The sequence below is a fragment of the Crinia signifera genome, unplaced genomic scaffold, assembly GCF_055691185.1.
Source record: "Crinia signifera unplaced genomic scaffold, ASM5569118v1 HAP2_SCAFFOLD_663, whole genome shotgun sequence".
Lineage (NCBI taxonomy): Eukaryota > Metazoa > Chordata > Amphibia > Anura > Myobatrachidae > Crinia > Crinia signifera.
The window spans coordinates 29,631-51,465 of NW_028142561.1; the positions used below are offsets into that span (position 1 = coordinate 29,631).

The window sequence follows — 21,835 nt, forward strand, 5'->3', positions numbered from 1 at the left end:
ATTATACAGTAACACCGGGGGGATGTGACTGGAGAGGTGACTGCTGGGAATGGGACATTATACAGTAACACCGGGGGATGTGACCGGAGAGGTGACTGCTGGGAATGGGACATTATACAGTAACACCGGGGGATGTGACCGGAGAGGTGACTGCTGGGAATGGGGCATTATACAGTAACACCGGGGGATGTGACCGGAGAGGTGACTGCTGGGAATGGGACATTATACAGTAACACCGGGGGATGTGACCGGAGAGGTGACTGCTGGGAATGGGACATTATACAGTAACACCGGGGGGAGGTGTCTGGTGATGAATGTACCATATGTCACTGTCAATCCCTCCATATAGGAACTGGATTTTGTAGAGGAACACAGGGGTCTGTACAAGGAAGCGATGCTAGAGAATCACAGGCCCCTGACGTCACTTGGTAAGAGAGTAATTTATTTTTGAATTGAGTTTTTATTAATTTATCAGTTATACATTGATACCAGAACAAACAACAACAAATAAGCTGCGTACACACGGGGGCGATATTGGCTGTAATCGCTGGCAATATGGTCGCTGAGCGACCATATTGCCAGTGATTTGGAGTGCTGCTGGCGATAAATCGCCAGCTGCGCTCTCCCGTGTGTACTCCCTAGTGATCGCCGGTCGCAGGAGCATGCTGCTCCTGCGACCAGCGACTTCCCCCAGCGCTGAGCAGGAGGTAAGCGCCGGACGGACACCCATCCCCCGGCAGAGATCAGCGCTGCTCCCCCCTCATCCCCATCACAACCCAGAAGCTACAGCGCCGCTTACCTGGCTGTGCGGCTGCCTCTGACTAGCAGGGGGCAGGGTGAGTACAGGGAGGTGACGTCTCTCCCAAGCCCCCCCCCCACCCCCCCCTTTCCCCTTCCCGGTGACAGCGGTAGCGTCTGCTGCTCCCCCCCCCCCCCCCGCCCCGTGACAGCAGCAGTGTCTCCTTTTCATCGCTGATGAAAAGGAGACACTAAGTAATATGATTGCTGGCGATATGTCGCTAGCAATATATTGCCAGCAATCATATCGCCCTGTGTGTACACAGCATTACAGACAATGGGGAAAACAATTGTCAACCTCTGAACATGATACCTTCTACACACACACAATGAATTATTTATACCAATACATTGGTGATATTCAGGATATCAGTACAGAGAGACCATCACAATATATCCATTGTAACAACGAATTAAACATAGATATCAGGAAACGAAGTGGGAAGAAGAAATAAAAACAGAAACTAGATGCATCGACTATCACAAGGGAGAATTAATACATTCTAAGAAGACACTCGTCCAGGGATACAGATATTATATTTACTGATGACCTAGCGTATCTGGACTCGTATGTGGTTACATTTGGGCTCAGCCTCTCGAGCAATGTATAGATATTTTTCATGTTGAGCAGTGAGGTTACCAGTGACAGTCAAGCTGCAGCCTGCGGTACCTCAGAGGCCTTCCAGAAAGCATTTTAATATGTTTGTCAATGGATTTATCATAAAATATTCCCAGACATCATCCCTTTGAGGTGAGTATAAACCGGGGGATACCCAGCTCAGATACGGCCGACTGTCTAACTGTCAATAGAGGACAACCCCACAACTAATGCCAAAATGAGCCCACCCAGTATCACATTGTGGACAGAAATTAGAAGCAAGTCCCCCAAATGTACATAACTACTACTGAGGTGTAAGGTCCACTCTATGGGCGGTATTCAATGAGACTGATTCGCCAGGTTTTTATGGCGATTTTGTGCTGTAAGGCGAATTTCTGACCAAAACGGTGAATCACCCTATTCAATGACCAGATGGTGAATACATTTCAAGGTTTTTTTCGCCATGATTCACCGAGTAGCAATCGCTATCTTTTTATGGTGAAGTGGAATGTGAACTTTTAAAATAAAGTGTTTTGTTTTTTACAATTGGTGTAAAAAAATCAGGAATTTTATTCTGAGGAGGGGCATGCTATTTTTATTCATGTGCTGTAAGCACATGAATATATATTTAATAAAAAAAAATATATATATATATATATATATATATATATATATATATTTTTTTTTACACAGACCAGCCAGCAGGGGGCTTCCAAATTGAGACTTATTTATTTATTTATTTGCAGTTTCTTATATAGCGCAGCAGATTCCGTTGCGCTTTACAATAGTAAACAGTGATAAAACAAACTGGGTAACAACAGACAGACATGGAGGTAGGACTTCCATCTCCCTGCCTGCCACCGTCCTCAGGCTCCCTGCGGCGTCCGCCGCAGGAGCTCAAATTCGCCGGTCAGGGGCAGCGAGCCCCTGACTCGTTGATTACCGGAGCCGGCGAGGCTCCGGAACGCAGCGAGCAGTGGCGAATGTAGGGCGAATCCTAAACAGGTTTTGCTGCACGTCGCCAGTATTCACATTGAATACTGCCCTATGTATGAGAAAAGTTGAATTTGCTGGGCTCTAGTAGGCACAGAGGAAAGTCCTCTTCATCAGGACGGCGCAGGTCTGTTTCCTAGGAAACTTTGAGGTGCGGCAAACTATCAGAAAGGTAAAAGGAACAGGAGCGGGAGAGAGACGTGCAATGGCCGAGGGATTGCAAAAAATATTTTTTGCCCGTTTTTTTTTTTTTTTTACTGCAAGTCGTTCGCAAACAGATGTTCACTCTCGCGGCACTTTTTATCTTACCTGCTGCAGGGATAATGCAGGTGAAGATCTCTGGGACTGTGTATCTGCGCTTGGGTGAATACAGGCTAGGTCGGATGCTCAGATATTCGGGCACTTGGCTGCATTTGCGCAGTTGGGTATATGGGAGTTCTTGCAAACAGGTGTTCGGGCACCCAGGGATTTGGGCTGATTTCACCCGTTCCCGACAGAATGGGCTGAGAAATCGGCCCAAGTCAGGTCTGTGTGATGTCCCCTCAGGCATGCAGGTCCGACCTCTGACCTCCCTTCCGGCGGAGGGCTAGGCGGGGAAACGGGAGTCGCATGTGGAGGGCCTGACCTGATAGTTTTTCCTGCAAGTAATAGTATAACCCTGATAGAATTGGGACGCTAAAACATAGGGTGAAATTGAATAGGACGAGAGATTCACAAAGGGGTTGGGATCATTTGGTCCTACAGCATGATGGTTGACATGGGAAAAGGTGGACATGGTTATAGGTCGATAGGTCATCAGTTCGAAAGGTCATTAGTTCGACAGTGTCTAGGTCGACAGTCAAAATGTCGACATGGGGTTTTTCACTGTTTTTTTTACCCGAATGTCAACACAGTTTAAAGTGCACCGCGTCCCCTCACATCGCTCGCTGCGCTTGCGATGCTTCGGACATGGTGCCTCGCTCGGCAGACTATTTTAATCTCCCACCACGCCCTAGTGGACCATAGGGCATGAAATACTGCATGTCAGCTGAAAAAAAACTGTGAAAAACCCCATGTCGCTCTTTTGACTGTCGAACTAATGACCTGTGGAACTAATGACCTTTCGACCTTTTCCCATGTCGACCTAGACCCATGTCGACCTCATGCTGTAGACCAAATGACCGCATCCCTTTTTTAAAGCAGCAATCATTTACACTGCAAAATCAAACTGGTTATGCAGTGTAAATGATTGCTGATTTAAAAAAAAACACTGTAGATTTCTTACCAAATCTCTCTCTTTCTGAATCTCTCATCCTATTAAATTTCACCCATAATGTAAGGCATTTGCAGACGTACCTTGGAGCCACAACCTTCAGAGAGTTGTTTATTTTAGAAGGAAAGTAGCTTTATGTATATACAATGTCCTCAGTTACTGTGTGTCTCCTACAGATGGGCCCAGTAACAGAGATACCCCAGAGAGATGTCCCCGTCCTCTGTATTCCCAGGATAATCACATATATACCATGTCCTCAGTCACTGCGTGTATCCTACAGATGGGCCCAGTAACACAGATACCCCAGAGAGATGTCCCCGTCCTCTGTATTCCCAGGATAATCACATATATACCATGTCCTCAGTCACTGTGTGTCTCCTACAGATGGACCCAGTAACAGAGATACCCCAGAGAGATGTCCCTGTCCTCTGTATTCCCAGGATAATCACATATATACAATGTCCTCAGTCACTGTGTGTCTCCTACAGATGGGCCCAATAACAGAGATACCCCAGAGAGATGTCCCCGTCCTCTGTATTCCCAGGATAATCACATATATACCATGTCCTCAGTCACTGTGTGTCTCCTACAGATGGGGCCAGTAACAGAGATACCCCAGAGAGATGTCCCCGTCCTCTGTATTCCCAGGATAATCACATATATACAATGTCCTCAGTCACTGTGTGTCTCCTACAGATGGGCCCAATAACAGAGATACCCCAGAGAGATATCCCCGTCCTCTGTATTCCCAGGATAATCACATATATACCATGTCCTCAGTCACTGCGTGTCTCCTACAGATGGGCCCAATAACAGAGATACCCCAGAGAGATGTCCCCGTCCTCTGTATTCCCAGGATAATCACATATATACAATGTCCTCAGTCACTGCGTGTCTCCTACAGATGGGCCCAGTAACAGAGATACCCCAGAGACATGTCCCCGTCCTCTGTACTCCCAGGATAATCACATATATACCATGTCCTGAGTCACTGCATGTCTCCTACAATGGGCCCAGTAACAGAGATACCCCAGAGACATGTCCCCGTCCTCTGTATTCCCAGGATAATCACGTATATACAATGTCCTCAGTCACTGTGTGTCTCCTACAGATGGGCCCAGTAACAGAGATACCCCAGAGACATGTCCCCGTCCTCTGTACTCCCAGGATAATCACATATATACCATGTCCTGAGTCACTGCATGTCTCCTACAGATGGGGCCAGTAACAGAGATACCCCAGAGAGATGTCCCCGTCCTCTGTATTCCCAGGATAATCACATATATACCATGTCCTCAGTCGCTGCGTGTCTCCTACAGATGGGCCTAGTAACAGAGATACCCCAGAGAGATGTCCCCGTCCTCTGTATTCCCAGGATAATCACATATATACCATGTCCTCAGTCACTGTGTGTCTCCTACAGATGGGCCCAGTAACAGAGATACCCCAGAGAGATGTCCCCGTCCTCTGTATTCCCAGGATAATCACATATATACCATGTCCTCAGTCACTGTGTGTCTCCTACAGATGGGCCCAGTAACAGAGATACCCCAGAGAGATGTCCCCGTCCTCTGTATTCCCAGGATAATCGCATATATACCATGTCCTCAGTCACTGTGTGTCTCCTACAGATGGGCCCAGTAACAGAGATCCCCCAGAGAGATGTCCCCGTCCTCTGTATTCCCAGGATAATCACATATATACCATGTCCTCAGTCACTGTGTGTCTCCTACAGATGGGCCCAGTAACAGAGATACCCCAGAGAGATGTCCCCGTCCTCTGTATTCCCAGGATAATCGCATATATACCATGTCCTCAGTCACTGTGTGTCTCCTACAGATGGGCCCAGTAACAGAGATCCCCCAGAGAGATGTCCCCGTCCTCTGTATTCCCAGGATAATCACATATATACCATGTCCTCAGTCACTGCATGTCTCCTACAGATGGGCCCAGTAACAGAGATGCCCCAGAGAGATGTCCCTGTCCTCCGTATTCCCAGGATAATCACATATATACCATGTCCTCAGTCACTGCGTGTCTCCTACAGATGGGCCCAGTAACAGAGATACCCCAGAGAGATGTCCCCGTCCTCTGTATTCCCAGGATAATCACATATATACCATGTCCTCAGTCACTGCGTGTCTCCTACAGATGGGGCCCAGTAACAGAGATACCCCAGAGAGATGTCCCCGTCCTCTGTATTCCCAGGATAATCACATATATACCATGTCCTCGGTCACTGTGTGTCTCCTACAGATGGGCCCAGTAACAGAGATACCCCAGAGACATGTCCCCGTCCTCTGTACTCCCAGGATAATCACATATATACCATGTCCTGAGTCACTGCATGTCTCCTACAATGGGCCCAGTAACAGAGATACCCCAGAGACATGTCCCCGTCCTCTGTATTCCCAGGATAATCACATATATACAATGTCCTCAGTCACTGTGTGTCTCCTACAGATGGGCCCAGTAACAGAGATACCCCAGAGACATGTCCCCGTCCTCTGTACTCCCAGGATAATCACATATATACCATGTCCTGAGTCACTGCATGTCTCCTACAGATGGGGCCAGTAACAGAGATACCCCAGAGAGATGTCCCCGTCCTCTGTATTCCCAGGATAATCACATATATACCATGTCCTCAGTCGCTGCGTGTCTCCTACAGATGGGCCTAGTAACAGAGATACCCCAGAGAGATGTCCCCGTCCTCTGTATTCCCAGGATAATCACATATATACCATGTCCTCAGTCACTGTGTGTCTCCTACAGATGGGCCCAGTAACAGAGATACCCCAGAGAGATGTCCCCGTCCTCTGTATTCCCAGGATAATCACATATATACCATGTCCTCAGTCACTGTGTGTCTCCTACAGATGGGCCCAGTAACAGAGATACCCCAGAGAGATGTCCCCGTCCTCTGTATTCCCAGGATAATCGCATATATACCATGTCCTCAGTCACTGTGTGTCTCCTACAGATGGGCCCAGTAACAGAGATCCCCCAGAGAGATGTCCCCGTCCTCTGTATTCCCAGGATAATCACATATATACCATGTCCTCAGTCACTGTGTGTCTCCTACAGATGGGCCCAGTAACAGAGATACCCCAGAGAGATGTCCCCGTCCTCTGTATTCCCAGGATAATCGCATATATACCATGTCCTCAGTCACTGTGTGTCTCCTACAGATGGGCCCAGTAACAGAGATCCCCCAGAGAGATGTCCCCGTCCTCTGTATTCCCAGGATAATCACATATATACCATGTCCTCAGTCACTGCATGTCTCCTACAGATGGGCCCAGTAACAGAGATGCCCCAGAGAGATGTCCCTGTCCTCCGTATTCCCAGGATAATCACATATATACCATGTCCTCAGTCACTGCGTGTCTCCTACAGATGGGCCCAGTAACAGAGATACCCCAGAGAGATGTCCCCGTCCTCTGTATTCCCAGGATAATCACATATATACCATGTCCTCAGTCACTGCGTGTCTCCTACAGATGGGGCCCAGTAACAGAGATACCCCAGAGAGATGTCCCCGTCCTCTGTATTCCCAGGATAATCACATATATACCATGTCCTCGGTCACTGCGTGTCTCCTACAGATGGGCCCAGTAACAGAGATACCCCAGAGAGATGTCCCCGTCCTCTGTATTCCCAGGATAATCACATATATACCATGTCCTCAGTCACTGCGTGTCTCCTACAGGTGGGCCCAGTAACAGAGATACCCCATAGAGATGTCCCCGTCCTCTGTATTCCCAGGATAATCACATATATACCATGTCCTCAGTCACTGTGTGTCTCCTACAGATGGGCCCAGTAACAGAGATCCCCCAGAGAGATGTCCCCGTCCTCTGTATTCCCAGGATAATCACATATATACCATGTCCTCAGTCACTGCGTGTCTCCTACAGATGGGCCTAGTAACAGATATACCCCAGAGAGATGTCCCCGTCCTCTGTATTCCCAGGATAATCACATATATACCATGTCCTCAGTCACTGTGTGTCTCCTACAGATGGGCCCAGTAACAGAGATCCCCCAGAGAGATGTCCCCGTCCTCTGTATTCCCAGCATTGTACAGAGGAGAATCACAGGACCCCACAGGAGGATCAGGTAGGTGGGATTAGGGTCTCCTTGTTATACCAAAGTGACATCACTATAAGATTTGCAGCAGCTGTGTGTATCTTATACACTGATATTCTACTGATGTATTCTCCGTTCGTGAAATCATTCATTATAGTGTTATTTTATTGTTTTGTGGCTTACAAAGGCGGAAGATCTGATTATTATTAAGGTAGAAGATACAGAAGGAGAAGAAGAGACGGATGTGACTGATATTAAGGTAGACGATACAGAGGGAGAAGAGACGATGGATGTGATTGATATTAAGGCAGAAGATACAGAGGGAGAAGAAGAGACGTATATGAGGGGTGACCAGCAGTGTAAGGAGGAGGAAATCCCTACAGATACCAGCACAGGTGAGTAATAAGCACTTTATCATGCAAATGGTGGTCACTGGAACAGTGGGGTGTGGGTGGAGCTTCAGCGACAGGGCACCAAGGAGTTAACAATTCTCTAAGTACAGCTAATGTTCCACCTCCCCCATACTCCCTCCGGGCACGGATGCACTAAGGAAGCGCTCTTAAGCCCTGTTATTCTTTATTATTTTAATTATTATTTAATTTTCCCCACAAAGCAAACCCGCGGCTCCAGCAAGCCTGCTCCCCGGGACTGGCGCGCTGACCTGCATGGCCAGACCTGATTGGGCGGCGTCTCTCTCATCTGCTATGAGAGAGCTGGCCTCACAGTTAGCAGTTCTCCTTCTGCAGAACCCCTCCCAGCGATCTTTCTCAGCAGTCTCTGTCCGAACCAGCATGGGTTCAGAACCTGTCATCCTATGTACAGGGATTGGTATCAGGTCTCCAGCTCCCTGCAATTTTTACTGGGTTAATTTGCTAAGCGCAGCACCCAACATGGAAGCTTCTGCGTCTTCCACCTTATCTGAAGTTTGACTGAATCAGAAGAGGGTTCAGACGGGGAGGAGCTGTCAGTTGATTCGGATGTCGTCTCGTCCTCAGGTCAGGAGGACCGCATGACTCAATCCCGTGTGGATGCCTTCATTAAGGCGGTTCGTACCTCACTTAAGATAACGGAGGACCAACCAGAGGTTGCCGAGGCCCCCCTCTTCGAACATAAGATGAAGGATCCAGCCGTCTTCCCACCGTCTGTGCAATTGAAGGAGGTGGTTGATGCTTGGTCACATCCAATTAGAAAGGAGGTTGATGCTTGGTCACATCCAATTAGAAAGGTTTCGGCGTCTAAGCCTCTTACTTCCTTTTACCCCTTTGAGCAGTCTGACCGTCTCAAGTGGGAAAGGCCTCGTCAAGTAGATTTGCATGTGGCTTGTCTTGTTAAGTCAACTACCCTTCCTACAGTTGCATCTCTCAAAGGGTCCCACTGATTGGAAGTTGGAGCATCTTTTGAAGATTATTCTCTCCAATGCATGGATAGCGGTAAGGCCAGCCCGGGCATCAGCTTGGATAGCTAAAGTTATAGGTAAATGGGCAGATGAGCACATAAATTCAGGACCTCGTCGTTCAGAGCTCACTTCATATGTTGACACTATTCGCGAAGCCTCCACCTATTTAGGTGAGTCGGCTTTAGATTCAGCAGCTCTCTCAAGAGTTTCTGCTTCTTTGGTTGTGGCATGTCGTGTACTTTGGTTGCGCACGAGGATTGCTGATTCTGACGCGGGGTCTAGAAGCACTTCCTTTCTATGGTGATGTGTTGTCTGGACCAGAGCTGGACAAGATAGTCGCTACCTCTAAGACTGCTTTCTTGCCATGCCTCCTCCAAAATCTTGTCCTCTTTTTCCATTTGGTCTCTTCGGCCACAGGGGAAGGGCCCCGAGGACAACCTTCGGCTACATTACCACCCTTTACTAAAGGTCAGGCCTCTTGTGGATGTCAGGCTCCGATGCAGCATGAAGGGTTGCCAACACCACAGAACTCTTCCCTAGTGCTTTGGAGAAGCGTAGCAGGTGCCCACTCCGGACTCCTCGGTAAGAGCCTCTCCTTTCGGGATTGTCTTCCTGGCCCTTCACTACTGGCCTTCCTTCAGGTCTGGAAAAGGACTTGGCATTGTCGCAGGTGGTTCGGTCTTGCTCTCCGCAGAGGTAATAGTCCCAGTTCTTCATCATCAAAGGGGCACAGGTTTTTTTTACTCTTAACCTGTTTTTGGTTCAAAAAGCCGACGGCTCCTTTTGGCCAATACTGAACCTAAAGGACTTGAACTTCTCCCTCAGGGTTCCAAAGTTAAGGATGGATTCCTTTCGATCCATTCTGTTAGTGCTAGAACCCAGAGACTTTAATGGTTTCTCTCAACATCAAAGATGCTTACTTGCATGTGCCAATCCAGATAGACCATCAGAGGTTCCTCTGCTTGCAGTCAGGGATCTTCATCCATGGCACCAAGAGTCTTCACGAAGACTCTCCGCATTCAGTGGGTCCGCATATTGCCTCATCTCGACGATCTCCTGATCCTGGTGCAATCACAGGAGACTCTTTGTCAACTTCTGCAGCTAACTCTGCACCTGCTTCAGTCCATGGTTCACCTCAAGACAGGCTTGGACTCTCAATCTCAGAGAGTTTATTTTCCCAAGGACAAGGTCTTGGCTCTTCTGGCTCTACTGAAGGATTTTTTCAAATGCCGCAGTGTGTCCATACACTTTTCCATGCGGATCCAAGGGAAGATGGTCTCATGTTTTGAGATGGTGGACTTTGCTCAACTACACTCTTGCCCTAAATATAGCAAAATAGGGTTTGTGTAATTATAATCAAAGGCGCCCTTCCCAGCAGCCCAATTCCAAATCCTCACTGGCTCAATCAGCCAGTAGTAAGCATATGTATGGTCAGGGTTTGCGAAATTCAGATTTAGGGCGCTTGGGTAACCAGAAATTTTTTTTTGTTTTCCTTAATCTTGATAAAAAGATATATATTTATTTGCACGTGTCATCAAACAGACATATATACGTGTATGACATCAATAAAAAACACAAAAATTCGATCATAAAAAACAGTAAAAATCAAAAATTAAAAACATCAAGAAACAGGAAAAAAAAGATGCGTGCACTGTTCTTCACTAAAAAAGCACTGGACAGTCTTTTCGTAGACGGAGACCCGGGCTTTCAAACACGCTATGCGCCTGCAGCCGTGGACCCGGCTTCCAGTCAGCAGGGCGTGTGTATTCCTCCAGGAAATCCGCTGTGTCCGGTATAGAAGTGTAGCAGTCAGTGGGTCTCAATGAAGAGAGAGGTTTTTTTGGCTGGGACATAGGTGGACGTGGTCACCAAAGTTTTATCTCATACACAACTTTATCGTGTGGAGCAGCTCTTAAAAACTCTCTCTTCATTGAGACCCACTGACTGCTACACTTCTATACCGGACACAGCGGATTTCCCGGAGGAATACACACGCCCTGCTGACTGGAAGCCAGGTCCACGGCTGCAGGCGCATAGCGTGTTTGAAAGCCCGGGTCTCCGTCTGAGACAGGGACGGAAGCGCAACAGGAGCCGGAAGACGGGAGTAGAGGTACTTTCTTAAACATCCTATTTTCCTACCCTGCTTCTCCTGTAAAAAAAACTGTTGAATATACCCCCAAAGCGGACAGTATACATACATTTCTTTATGAAACAGGATTAGAGGAATTCACAAATATCTAATATTCCTACCCCGTGTTTTTTATCCTACGAAAAGACTGTCCAGTGCTTTTTTAGTGAAGAACAGTGCACGCATCTTTTTTCCTGTTTCTTGATGTTTTTAATTTTTGATTTTTACTGTTTTTTATGATCAAATTTTTGTGTTTTTTATTGATGTCATACACGTATATATGTCTGTTTGATGACACATGCAAATAAATATATATCTTTTTATCAAGATTAAGGAAAACAAAACAATTTTTTCTGGTTACCCAAGCGCCCTAAATCTGAATTTCTCAAACCCTGACCTTACATACACTCTTGCCCTCTCCAGCTCTGTTCACTGTGTACATTCATGGCTTCAAAAATTAGGAGGCCGATTTTCTCAGTCAGCAGGACATTCAGGCAGGGGAAAGGGGACTCTACCTAGAAGTTTTCCAGTCCTTAGTCAGGCGCTGGGGTCAACTGCAGATAGATCTGATGGGCGCACGGTTCAATATCACCAACTCCCTTGCTTCAGCTCCCACACCAAGGACCCAGAAGCGTTTCTTGTGGACGCACCTTGACCGTTCACTCAAATGTATGTCTTTCCTCCGATAGCCTTGCTCCCTCAGAGAATTTCTAGTGGCCATTGTGGTGTCCTCCAATTGGCCATGGCGGGCATGGTACTCAGATCTTTGAGCCCTGTTCATAGTCCCTTCTTGGCCTCTTCCACTGCACCCGGCTCTTCTCCCTCAGAGTCTTTATCCTCACCCGGATCTGCGGAGGCTAGCTTTAATCTGCGGGAATTCTGTTTGTCACAGATTTTGCCCTTTTTGCAGTCCGGCCTGGAATTAGGCCTTCAACTCCAGAGATGCCGTGCTAAGCGCATGGCCATCCAAACATTCCTTTAAGGCGTTCTGCATTTGCACCCTTGGGATCTGCCTTTAGTTTAGTAGGCTCTGTAAAAGGCTCCTTTTGAGCCTCTGGACTCTGTGGATCTGCATTGGATTTCCTGGAAGACTTTCTTTGTGCTAGCTGTAGCCTCGGTGCGCCGAGTCTACGATTTGTCAGCCTTGTATCATGTTTCTCCTTTTCTGGTGTTCTATTCGGACAGGGCGGTTCTCCTTACTCGCCTTGACCACCTACCTAAGGTCTCACTTGAATCAGGAGATTGTTGTGCCAGCGTTGTCCCCATCTGCAGATTCCTCGGAGCTCTGCTCCTTAGATGTGGTCTGGGCTTTGCATATTTACGTTTTACGTTACGGATCCATTGTCCTTTAGAGCCCATTCGGTCCGCTCGGTGGGGCCTTCCTGTGTGGCTGGTCAGGGAGCAGCTGTCTTGTATTGCCGCCTATACCCCTGTTCACATGTTCATTCATTTTTATAGATTTGATACTTCAGCTTTGTCAGATTCTGCTTTTGAGCGTAGTGTCCTTTCTGCAGCTCAGAAACCTTCCCTCCCATGAAGGGACAGCTTTGTGATGACCCACTGTTCCAGTGACCGCCATTGGTATGACTGAAAAAACTGAATTTTTTCTGAACCCATGGTGGTCACTGGATGCCCGTACTTTCGCCCCGGCTGTAGGAAGGTTTGGGGGCTTTCTGTTGTGTGTGTTTGCGTGATGTTCCTTTTTTCCTTTCCAGTTTCCCCCGGAAGCTGTCTTGGTACAAACTGGGGGGCAGGGTATGGGGGAGGAGGAGCCTGGGCTGCACTCAAAGAATTGCTAACTCATTGGTGTCCAGTCGCCAAAGTTCCACTGGTAATTCTTATAGAAGGAAATTCAGTCTCTCTCACACATACACACACATCATTGCATGGAAAAATAATTTGATGATGACTGTCTTACAATGGGTTTTGGACATATTCACTCAGCTGCAAAGTTACTGCAATGAGGTGCACATGAATTCGCGATGCAGGATTTCACTGTAGTACGCACATATTCGTACATGTGTTACAATACTGTAAAGAAGTTTTCTCCTTCGGGAGACATCAGGGGCCACAGCGTTACAGTGGGTAGTAAGGAGATGGGAGAGCACCAGCACCCTAGAGGTTAAACTTGAACTGCCTCCCAGGCAGCCGGGCTCCTCCCCTCCTCTACCCCGCCTCCAGGCCAGGAAGCTCAGTTTTTTCGGGTGCTGGCAGGAGCCAGATGCACCTAATAGAGGGGCTGCTATTTAGCAGCCTAACTTGATTTTTATATTTTATTTTTCATTTTTCTTTTACACTGACTTGTGTCAGTGACAGAGCAGCAGCACTGGGGGTCTGCACAGACACCTGCGCTGCTGCTCCATCACCCGGGTCCGGAGCTGCATCGCCACTCGGGGGTGGGGACCTGCAGCGGCCCCCGGGCACTGGGGAGCCACAGCCGCCACCGGACGCCGGGGACCTGACAAAGGTAACGCGCTCCCCGCTGGGAGCGCGCGCGATTGCGCTTGCTGGGCATTGCGGCTGCAGCAGTTCGGCGGGGGGGACCGCCGACTGCGCTGACAAGCGGACGGCTGGTTCGCCACCCGCTCCCGCTGGACCACCAGGGAAACGGTTTGTGGGCAGCGGTGCCAGGTATGCGGGGCCGCCCGGTAGCGCCGGACCCCTGCCATTTTTACCTGCGCCGCATGTGGACACCTCCCTGGGGGCCATTTGTCAGCAGGGGGAGAAGGCTCCCCCCACATCAGCCTCTCCACCCGGGGACAGTAGGCAGGGAACTGTGCTCAGCACAGAGAGTTCCCGCCACTGAGATCCCTTCCTGCCTGCCTGCGACATGTGAGGAGGGACACGGAGGAGCTCATAGCCACCCGGAGTTCCACTCCTTCACTGCCAGGTCATTTGGGCATGTCCCCCCTGTACCCCTCCTTAGGGATACTGTACAGTACTGTGCTCTGAAAGGAGCCTTGTGCCATTAATTGCATTGCCCTTGTATGCTGCATTGTTTGTTAACAGTTTAGCTGCCTGTCAGTTTAATCTGTGTTACACTGTACTATATGGCCATGTATTGCTGGTTAGGTCATGCTGACTTAACATGTGTGGAGGGACACAGAGAGCTTATCAAGCCAGTCTGGGGTTCCACTCCTTCACTGCCTGGGCTCCCCTGTAATAATCTCCTTCAGGAGTCAGGTTACAGAGCAGACAGAGTTCAAACTGTGGGCACAGCAGAGCCAAGTGCAACATTGTATCCTGTGAATTAACACCATCACTGCCTGTCGGAAGCATAAAGGACAGAGCGGATGGTGTAATGGTTAGCATTGCTGCATCACAGTGCAGAGGTCATGGGTTCGATTCCCAACATGACCCAGACTGTGCAGAGTTTATCTACCTGTCAGATACAAGCTGACTGTCAGATGCAGACTGCGTTGTCTGTACCATATAGACTGCCAGTATATCCACTGCACCTGTATATATAACTGCACTGTATGTCTATATCACTGCTTTGTATGTCTATTACAAGCTGGCTCAGATGCATACTGCATTGTCTGTACCGAATAGACTGCCGGTCTATATCACGGCAGCTGTCTATTGTATGTATATCACTGCACTGTCTATATCACTGCATTGTATGTATATCACAGGCTGGCTGTGCACTGTGTAACACTATCACTGCCTGTCAGAAAGGCTGCCTGCCAATGATTGCTATATGTGCCTAGTACTAGCTTACTGCGTACTGTGGGGGCAGCACAGCTCGGGTCGTGGGTTCAATTCCCACTATGACCTAACTGTGCAGAGTTTGTACGTTCTCTCCGTGTTTTAGTGGGGTTACTCCGTGTACTCCGGTTTCTTCCCACAATGCAAAATTTAAAACAGAAGTATGCTGTGTTAGCCGTACAAATGGGCCAAATGTCTACGCCACCGCAAGGTATACGTAGTACCAGCTTACGGTGTATGGCTTGAACACTATCTCTGTTGGTCAGAGAATACTGTGTTAGCGGTACCATATAGGCTACCCGCCTATTCTATGGCATTGTATGCCTTCTATACTTGTAGTACATTGTCTTACCTGTGCTTTAGCAGCCGGTTCACAGTGCTATAATACTGCAACGTCTTCCAGGAGTACCAGTCCCACTGACTCTGGGGCTTTCGGCGCGGATGTCTTGTACATCCTGTAATGTTGGCCTATGCCCCCATTACTAGTACAGTACGGCTTATACGCAGGCTGCTACAATGCCTGGGCGATGCCCACAGGTACAGCCTCCTCTAGAAAACAGGAGCCTGCTTGGGCCACGTTCTTTACTCCGTTGCCGGTGCAGCTAGTAGCAGTAGCAGCCTCATCCCTTGGCTGAGTGCTTATCTGCCTCCAGACAAGGTCCCCAGAAATGCCGTCCCCATCCTTGGCGGGTGTAGCTCCCCGCACAGTGGAAGCGCTCTGTACCTGCAGGTAGACGCAGATACCCCCGTCATCCAGACTCCTCCGTCAGCAGACACAGAGAGGAGGACACCTGGGATTAGCATTGTCTAGAGGGGACCGTCGACGACGGTATGGAAGATGGGGGGCCTGTGATAAGGTGAATCCCCCCCACCTCGTCTTGAGGTGCCGACCTTGGTCTCAGCTGTCAAATAGGTCCTTACCTTAAACGACCCCGCTGAGCCGCCTACACCTTTGGGTGTCTCCCTAGGTGTATTCTGGGTTTATTCCGTAAATCTGTGAACTCGACTAAGGTCATCAGTTGGGAGATTCCTAACAGGAAGTTTAGCTTGCCATCGGCGGTTTCCCTTCCTTCTTACCCCCTTCCACAGGAGGACATAGTCCCCTGGGAGACTGTCCCTAAAGTGGACGCACTCCTGCCCCAGGCATCTGCTTGGGTGGCTAAGGCCTTAGTTGCGTGAGCAACTTCTCTCACAGCGGACGCTGCATAAGGGGTGTCGGAGGAAACCCTGCTGCCTTCTATTGAGTATCAGGTGACACTTTACCTGGGGGTGACGGCTCTGGAAATTACACCAATCGCCTCCAGAGGGTCACCCTCGGCCATAGCTGCACACACATACCAGTGTCTGTGCTCTTGGAAGGCCTGAACTCAAAGTCCCTTTTGAGGGTTCCTTTTTTATTTGGGCCAGTGCCAAATATGGGGGCCGGTTTAGATACCATTCGGCAGAGGATATCCCTTCTGGGGGATTGCCATCTGGCTCTACAGTCCAGGATCAGACATCTCTTGTCCCCCTGGCAGGTGTCTGTGCATGCCTGCGTGGGGTCCCTGGGGTTGGTGGATCGGCCTTCGAACTGGCAGAATAGGCTCAGTTCCATACCAACCCTCTACAATACTGTCCAAGGAGCAGCACGGATAGTGTAGTGGTTAACATTACTGCTTCACTGCGCTGAGGTCATGGGTTCGATTCCCACCATGGCCCTAACTGTGCGGAGTTTGTATATTCTCCCCAGACTTGCATGGGTTTACTCCTGGTACTCCGGTTTCCTCCCACAATATCCATGCCCAGAAGTTCGCCTGGTCTCCAGCAGGGCCCCCCTTTCCTGGGGGCTTCTGGACGGGACCTCGCTACTGGAGCCATGCATGCTAGCCTCCCGTGTTTGGGGGGTGGTCACTTCCCAAAGGTCGTTCCAGGGTCTTTGGACCACTCTAGTGGCCCAGCCCTCCATCATCGTCCTCGAACTAAAGACAATCTTCCGGGCAGTCCGCTTGGCGGAACCCTAACTTAGGGGTTGGCCGGTGCAAGTCCAGTCGGACATTGCGACAAGGGTGGCATATGTTAACCACCAGGGTGGCACTAGTTGTCAGCCCACTATGACAGAAGCATCCGGCATCTTTCAGAGATGATCCCTGCTTTTTCAGAAATTTTTATCCTGGTAGTCCAGAATTGGGTGGCGGTCTTCCTCGGCCGTCAGACCTGTGATGCCGACGACTTGACCCTCCTTAGAGTGATGTTTCAGATGCTGGTACAATGGTGGGGCCCAACCGAGGTGGCCTTGACAGCCTCTCGCCATACCCTCAAACCACCACTGTGCGGGTCCTGGTCTTGCGACCCGGAGGGGGGGGCTTGCCTGGTAGACGCCCTGTCCGCTCCGTGGCCGTCCACACTGATGGCGCCTTTCCACCACTTTCCTCCTTTTGCGAATGTCTCGCAAGCTGAAGCCGGAGGGCGGCACATTGATTCTGGTTGCTCCACCTTGGCCCAGACGGATCTGGTTTTCGGATCTGCAGTCAGTAGCCCCTCCTATTCGCTTACCCCTGGACACAGGCATGCTCTCATGGTCCGCCTCTCTCTTTCGGCTTTGAGGCACTTGGCTTTGTCGGGGTGGCTGTTGAGACCTCCCGGGTAAGACCCAGCGGGTTTCACTCCACCATGCTCAGGGCGAGGAAACCTCCCTAGATGGGGTGTACCATCGCATATGGAGGGCTTACTTTTCCTGCTGCGAACCCTTCGCTTCAGATTCCGGGACTTACTACCTGGCTAGGGTTCTGTCCTACTTGCAGAAGGGTCTGGAGGCTGGGTTGCGTTGATCATCTTTAAAGGTTCGGATTTCAGCCTTGCACATCTTGTTCTGTCGACGGGTGGCCCTGTCGACGGAGGTCTGTACATTCCTGCAGGATGTCTTGCATATCCAGCCTCCCTTAGTTACCCCAGTTGCCCCCTGGGATCTCTCTAATCCTGACTTCTTCAGGGCCCACCTTTTGTGCCCTTGCGGTCGGTGGACCTGTGTTGACTCGCCTGGAAGATTGTTTCCTTGTTGGCGATAGCTTTGGCCAGGGGAGTCTCTGACCTGTCAGCTCTGTCCTGTAAGTCCTTGGTTCTTGGTTATAACCGGGCGGTTTTTCCTACCGTCCCTTCTCAACTACCTTAAGTGGTGTCCGGCTTTCAGGTCAACCAGGACATTATTGTTCCAGCATTTAGACAGTCTGTTGTTACTACGGCTTGGTCCTCCTTTAACGTTGTCCGGCCGGGGCGTATTTATGTGCTATGTGCACCGTTCTAGGCTGTTGCACTAGTCAGACTCTCTCTCTCTCTTTGTACTATATGGTGTTCGGATGAGAGGGTGGCCCGCCTCTACGCAAACTACTGCCCGCTAGAGTCGCTCTGGCAGGCATATTTGGACACCTCCCTCCCGGTTCCGGCAGGGATTCAGGCACATTTCGTTAGGTCTGTGGAGGTGTCCTGGGCTGTAAGAGGCGGTGCTAAAGTTGAGCAAATTTGCAGGGCGGCGACTTGGTCGTCCGCCATTACTGTCTTGCGTTTTTACGCTTTTGACACGTTTGCCTCCCAGGACTCGGCCTTTGGCCAGAGTGTGTTGGCTGCGGCACAGGCGCGTCCCCACCCATAGGTGGCTGCTTTAGGACGTCCCACTGTAACGCTGTGGCCCCTGATGTCTCCCGAAGGAGAAAATGAGATTTATGTCTTACCTGGTAAATCTCTTTCTTCGAGGACATCAGGGGCCACAGGGATCCCTCCCTGCCGCGCCTGCTTTACTTCCGTTATGGTTAAGTTATGATTATGTTATATTATCCCTCGGTTGAGGGTACTAACATGTTCAGAATGTGTTTCTGTGCGGTGCTTCTCTTCCTTCTATCTTGTCTCCTGCCTTGGCTTGTTAAAAAAAAACTGAGCTTCCTGGCCTGGAGGCGGGGTAGAGGAGGGGAGGAGCCCGGCTGCCTGGGAGGCAGTTCAAGTTTAACCTCTAGGGTGCTGGTGCTCTCCCATCTCCTTACTACCCACTGTAACGCTGTGGCCCCTGATGTCCTCGAAGAAAGAGATTTACCAGGTAAGACATAAATCTCATTTTTTCTTTCGTAGTTTGCAAAAATAAATGAAACAACTAAATGGGTACTTAGTGTTCCCGCTAGGCTGTTTAAGCGGGGCGCTGCGCCCTGCCCGATTTTTAAAGGGCAGAATGCGCCCTGCCCCTCTAGCAGCGCCCCGCTAAAACAGCCTGCTGCCTGCCCGTCGGAGTGCACCAGTGAAGCCCAGCACCGCCATAGATTGCGGTGCACGGCGCATTTTCCGACCCGATTTTAAAATCGGGCGTCCAGATACTACATAAGTACCACTAAATGTTTTAAACTTGTTAATAATTAAAAAAAAATTGCAACTTTAAAAAAAAATATATATCTTTTTTTTTTCTACCCAATTCCAACAGGAGGACGCACAAGCCGAAATATCGCCAAGGAATGTGTCAATTTGTCTCCAGACTCTAAAATAGAAGATACCATCACACAAGGTTCTCCAGGAGGACACTCAGTGACTCTAAAAATCCATCCTGTATATCGAAGGGCAGATATATCGGATCCCTTAGAACTGGAGGAATGTACTTCTGATATTACCACACACATCGTCGCTCGTATTGATGATCAAAACTTCCCCTGTCCTGAATGCGGCAAAGGTTTCACGAAGAAATCATATCTTCGTTATCATCTTAGAATTCACTCGGGCGTGAAGCCATTTCCATGTGCTGAGTGCGGGAAATGTTTCTTAAAGAAATCCCATCTTGCTAGTCATCATAGAAGCCACACAGGTGAGAAGCCATTTCCATGCTCTGAGTGCGGGAAAAGTTTTACAAAGAAATCCCACCTTATTAGTCACCATAGGAGACACACAGGCGAGAAGCCATTTCCATGCTCTGAGTGTGGGAAATGTTTTATATTGAAATCGCATCTTGTTCTACATCAGAGAAGTCACACCGGAGAGAAACCATTTGCGTGTTCGAAGTGCGGGAAATGTTTTTCAGGGAAATCAAATCTCGATAAACATGAGAAAAGTCACATGGGTTATAAGCCGTTTGCATGCGCTGAGTGTGGGAAATGTTTTACACGTAAAAGTGTTCTTGAACAACATCAGAGAGGTCACAGAGGTGAAAAAAGATTTTCATGCTCCGAGTGTGGGAAACGTTTTACAGAGAAAGCAGGTCTCATTAAACACTGGAAACTTCACACAGGTGAGAAACCATTTCCGTGCACGAAGTGCGGGAAAAGTTTTACAGAGAAGTCGACTCTTGTTAAACATCAGCGAACTCACTCAGATGAGAAACCATTTAAATGTTCTGAGTGTGGGAAATGCTTCATACTCGAAAAGTACCTTCATTCCCATCAGAAAACTCACACAGGAGTGAAACCGTTTCAATGCTCTGAGTGTGGGAAATCTTTTACTGAGAAATCAAGTCTTATTCATCACCACAGACTTCACACCGGTGAGAAACCATTTGAATGCTCAGAGTGTGGGAAATGGTTTACACAGAAATCAAATCTCATTAAACACAAAAGAACTCACACAGGTGAGAAACTATTCAAATGCCCTGAGTGTGGGAAATGGTTTACAGGGAGGCAAGGTCTTATTATCCATCAGAGAATTCACACAGGCGAGAGGCCATATAAATGTGTTGAGTGTGGGAAATGTTTTACTCAAAAATCAGGTCTTGGTAGGCATCAAAAAACTCACAAAGGTGAGAAGCCATTTCCGTCCTCTGAGCATGGGAAATGTCTTACTCAGAAATCAAGTCCTCTTCGATATCACAAAATATCCACGAGCTGATCGATATGACACAAGGCGACGGCAATAGTGTAAATATAACACATTTTTCATAGATGTAAATTGAAAAATAGATAGACATATGTTTTTATATAAGTTATATTAATATCAATCAGGCACACAAAAGAGTTGCGCCGGTGTTTTTTTATTTTTTTTCATACACCCAAAAACATCGGCTTCCTGTCCCTCCAGACTGCGACTATCACAATCAAACGACTACTGAGCGATGCAAGCTGATTTAGACCCATCATTTTGAGATCTGAGAAACATATACACTATGTATTGTCCTGTTACATTTTATAATGGCATATATCACAGGTTCTCGAAGTCGGTCCTCAGGACCCCACACAGCGCAGGTTTTCCAGGTCTCCTCACAGAATCACAAGTGACATAATTAGCTCCACCTGTGGATTTTTTAAAATGTGTAATTCAGTAATGAGTGCACCTGCCGGGTGACCTGTGTGGGGTCCTGAGGATCCAGTTTGAGAAGCACTGGCTTATAGCACAGGTTCTCAATTCGGTCCTCAGGACAGTTCATATTTTCCAGGTCAACTGTGGATTTTTTTTTAAATGTGACAGTTGGTGATACAGAGTAGGGTGACCTTGAAAACATGTCCTGTACCTGTATGTACGTGATTACTTCTGTACACTGTTAATCTCTGGGGCTCTAAAGCCTCAAATAAATGTGCAAATGCAATTTCTCATTGATCCGTACAGATCTCGGAGTTCAGGCTCATTTGGAATCTGAGCCTTATTCAGATGTGGTTGGAGTTGCGTCTCATGTTGCTGATTACTTCGGACCTGGTCTGCAACGTAGGTTGCAGTACAGAATCACGTTGTCATTGATTGATGCCGTTTAGGGATTGATGGGCCTCCGCTTCACCAAAACAGGCGTGTCACCGCTGTTGTGGGGGGAGCGATGAGGCCAGGATCTCCGTAAGAAGACAGAGATTTCCTGGCCTCCTTGTTGGGTCTTCAGCGGCCATCTTGTGCCACCTCATGTGTCCATAGGTCAATGGAATTAAGGATGATCCGCTCCAGGATTAA

General features: G+C 48.7%; 1 protein-coding gene across 1 annotated transcript in view; it reads left to right on the forward strand.

The window, feature by feature from the left end:
* The window catches only part of LOC146055955 (uncharacterized), a 34,610-nt gene extending 12,781 nt beyond the window's left edge, over window positions 1–21,829 (forward strand). Inside the window, exons 4-7 of the mRNA XM_083168331.1 lie at window positions 350–428; window positions 7,666–7,763; window positions 7,921–8,128; window positions 19,404–21,829. Coding sequence (XP_083024457.1) covers window positions 350–428; window positions 7,666–7,763; window positions 7,921–8,128; window positions 19,404–20,791 — 1,773 coding nt within the window. The 3' untranslated portion in view covers window positions 20,792–21,829. The remainder of the gene's footprint in view (window positions 1–349; window positions 429–7,665; window positions 7,764–7,920; window positions 8,129–19,403) is intronic.
* The last annotated feature ends 6 nt before the right edge of the window (window positions 21,830–21,835 follow it).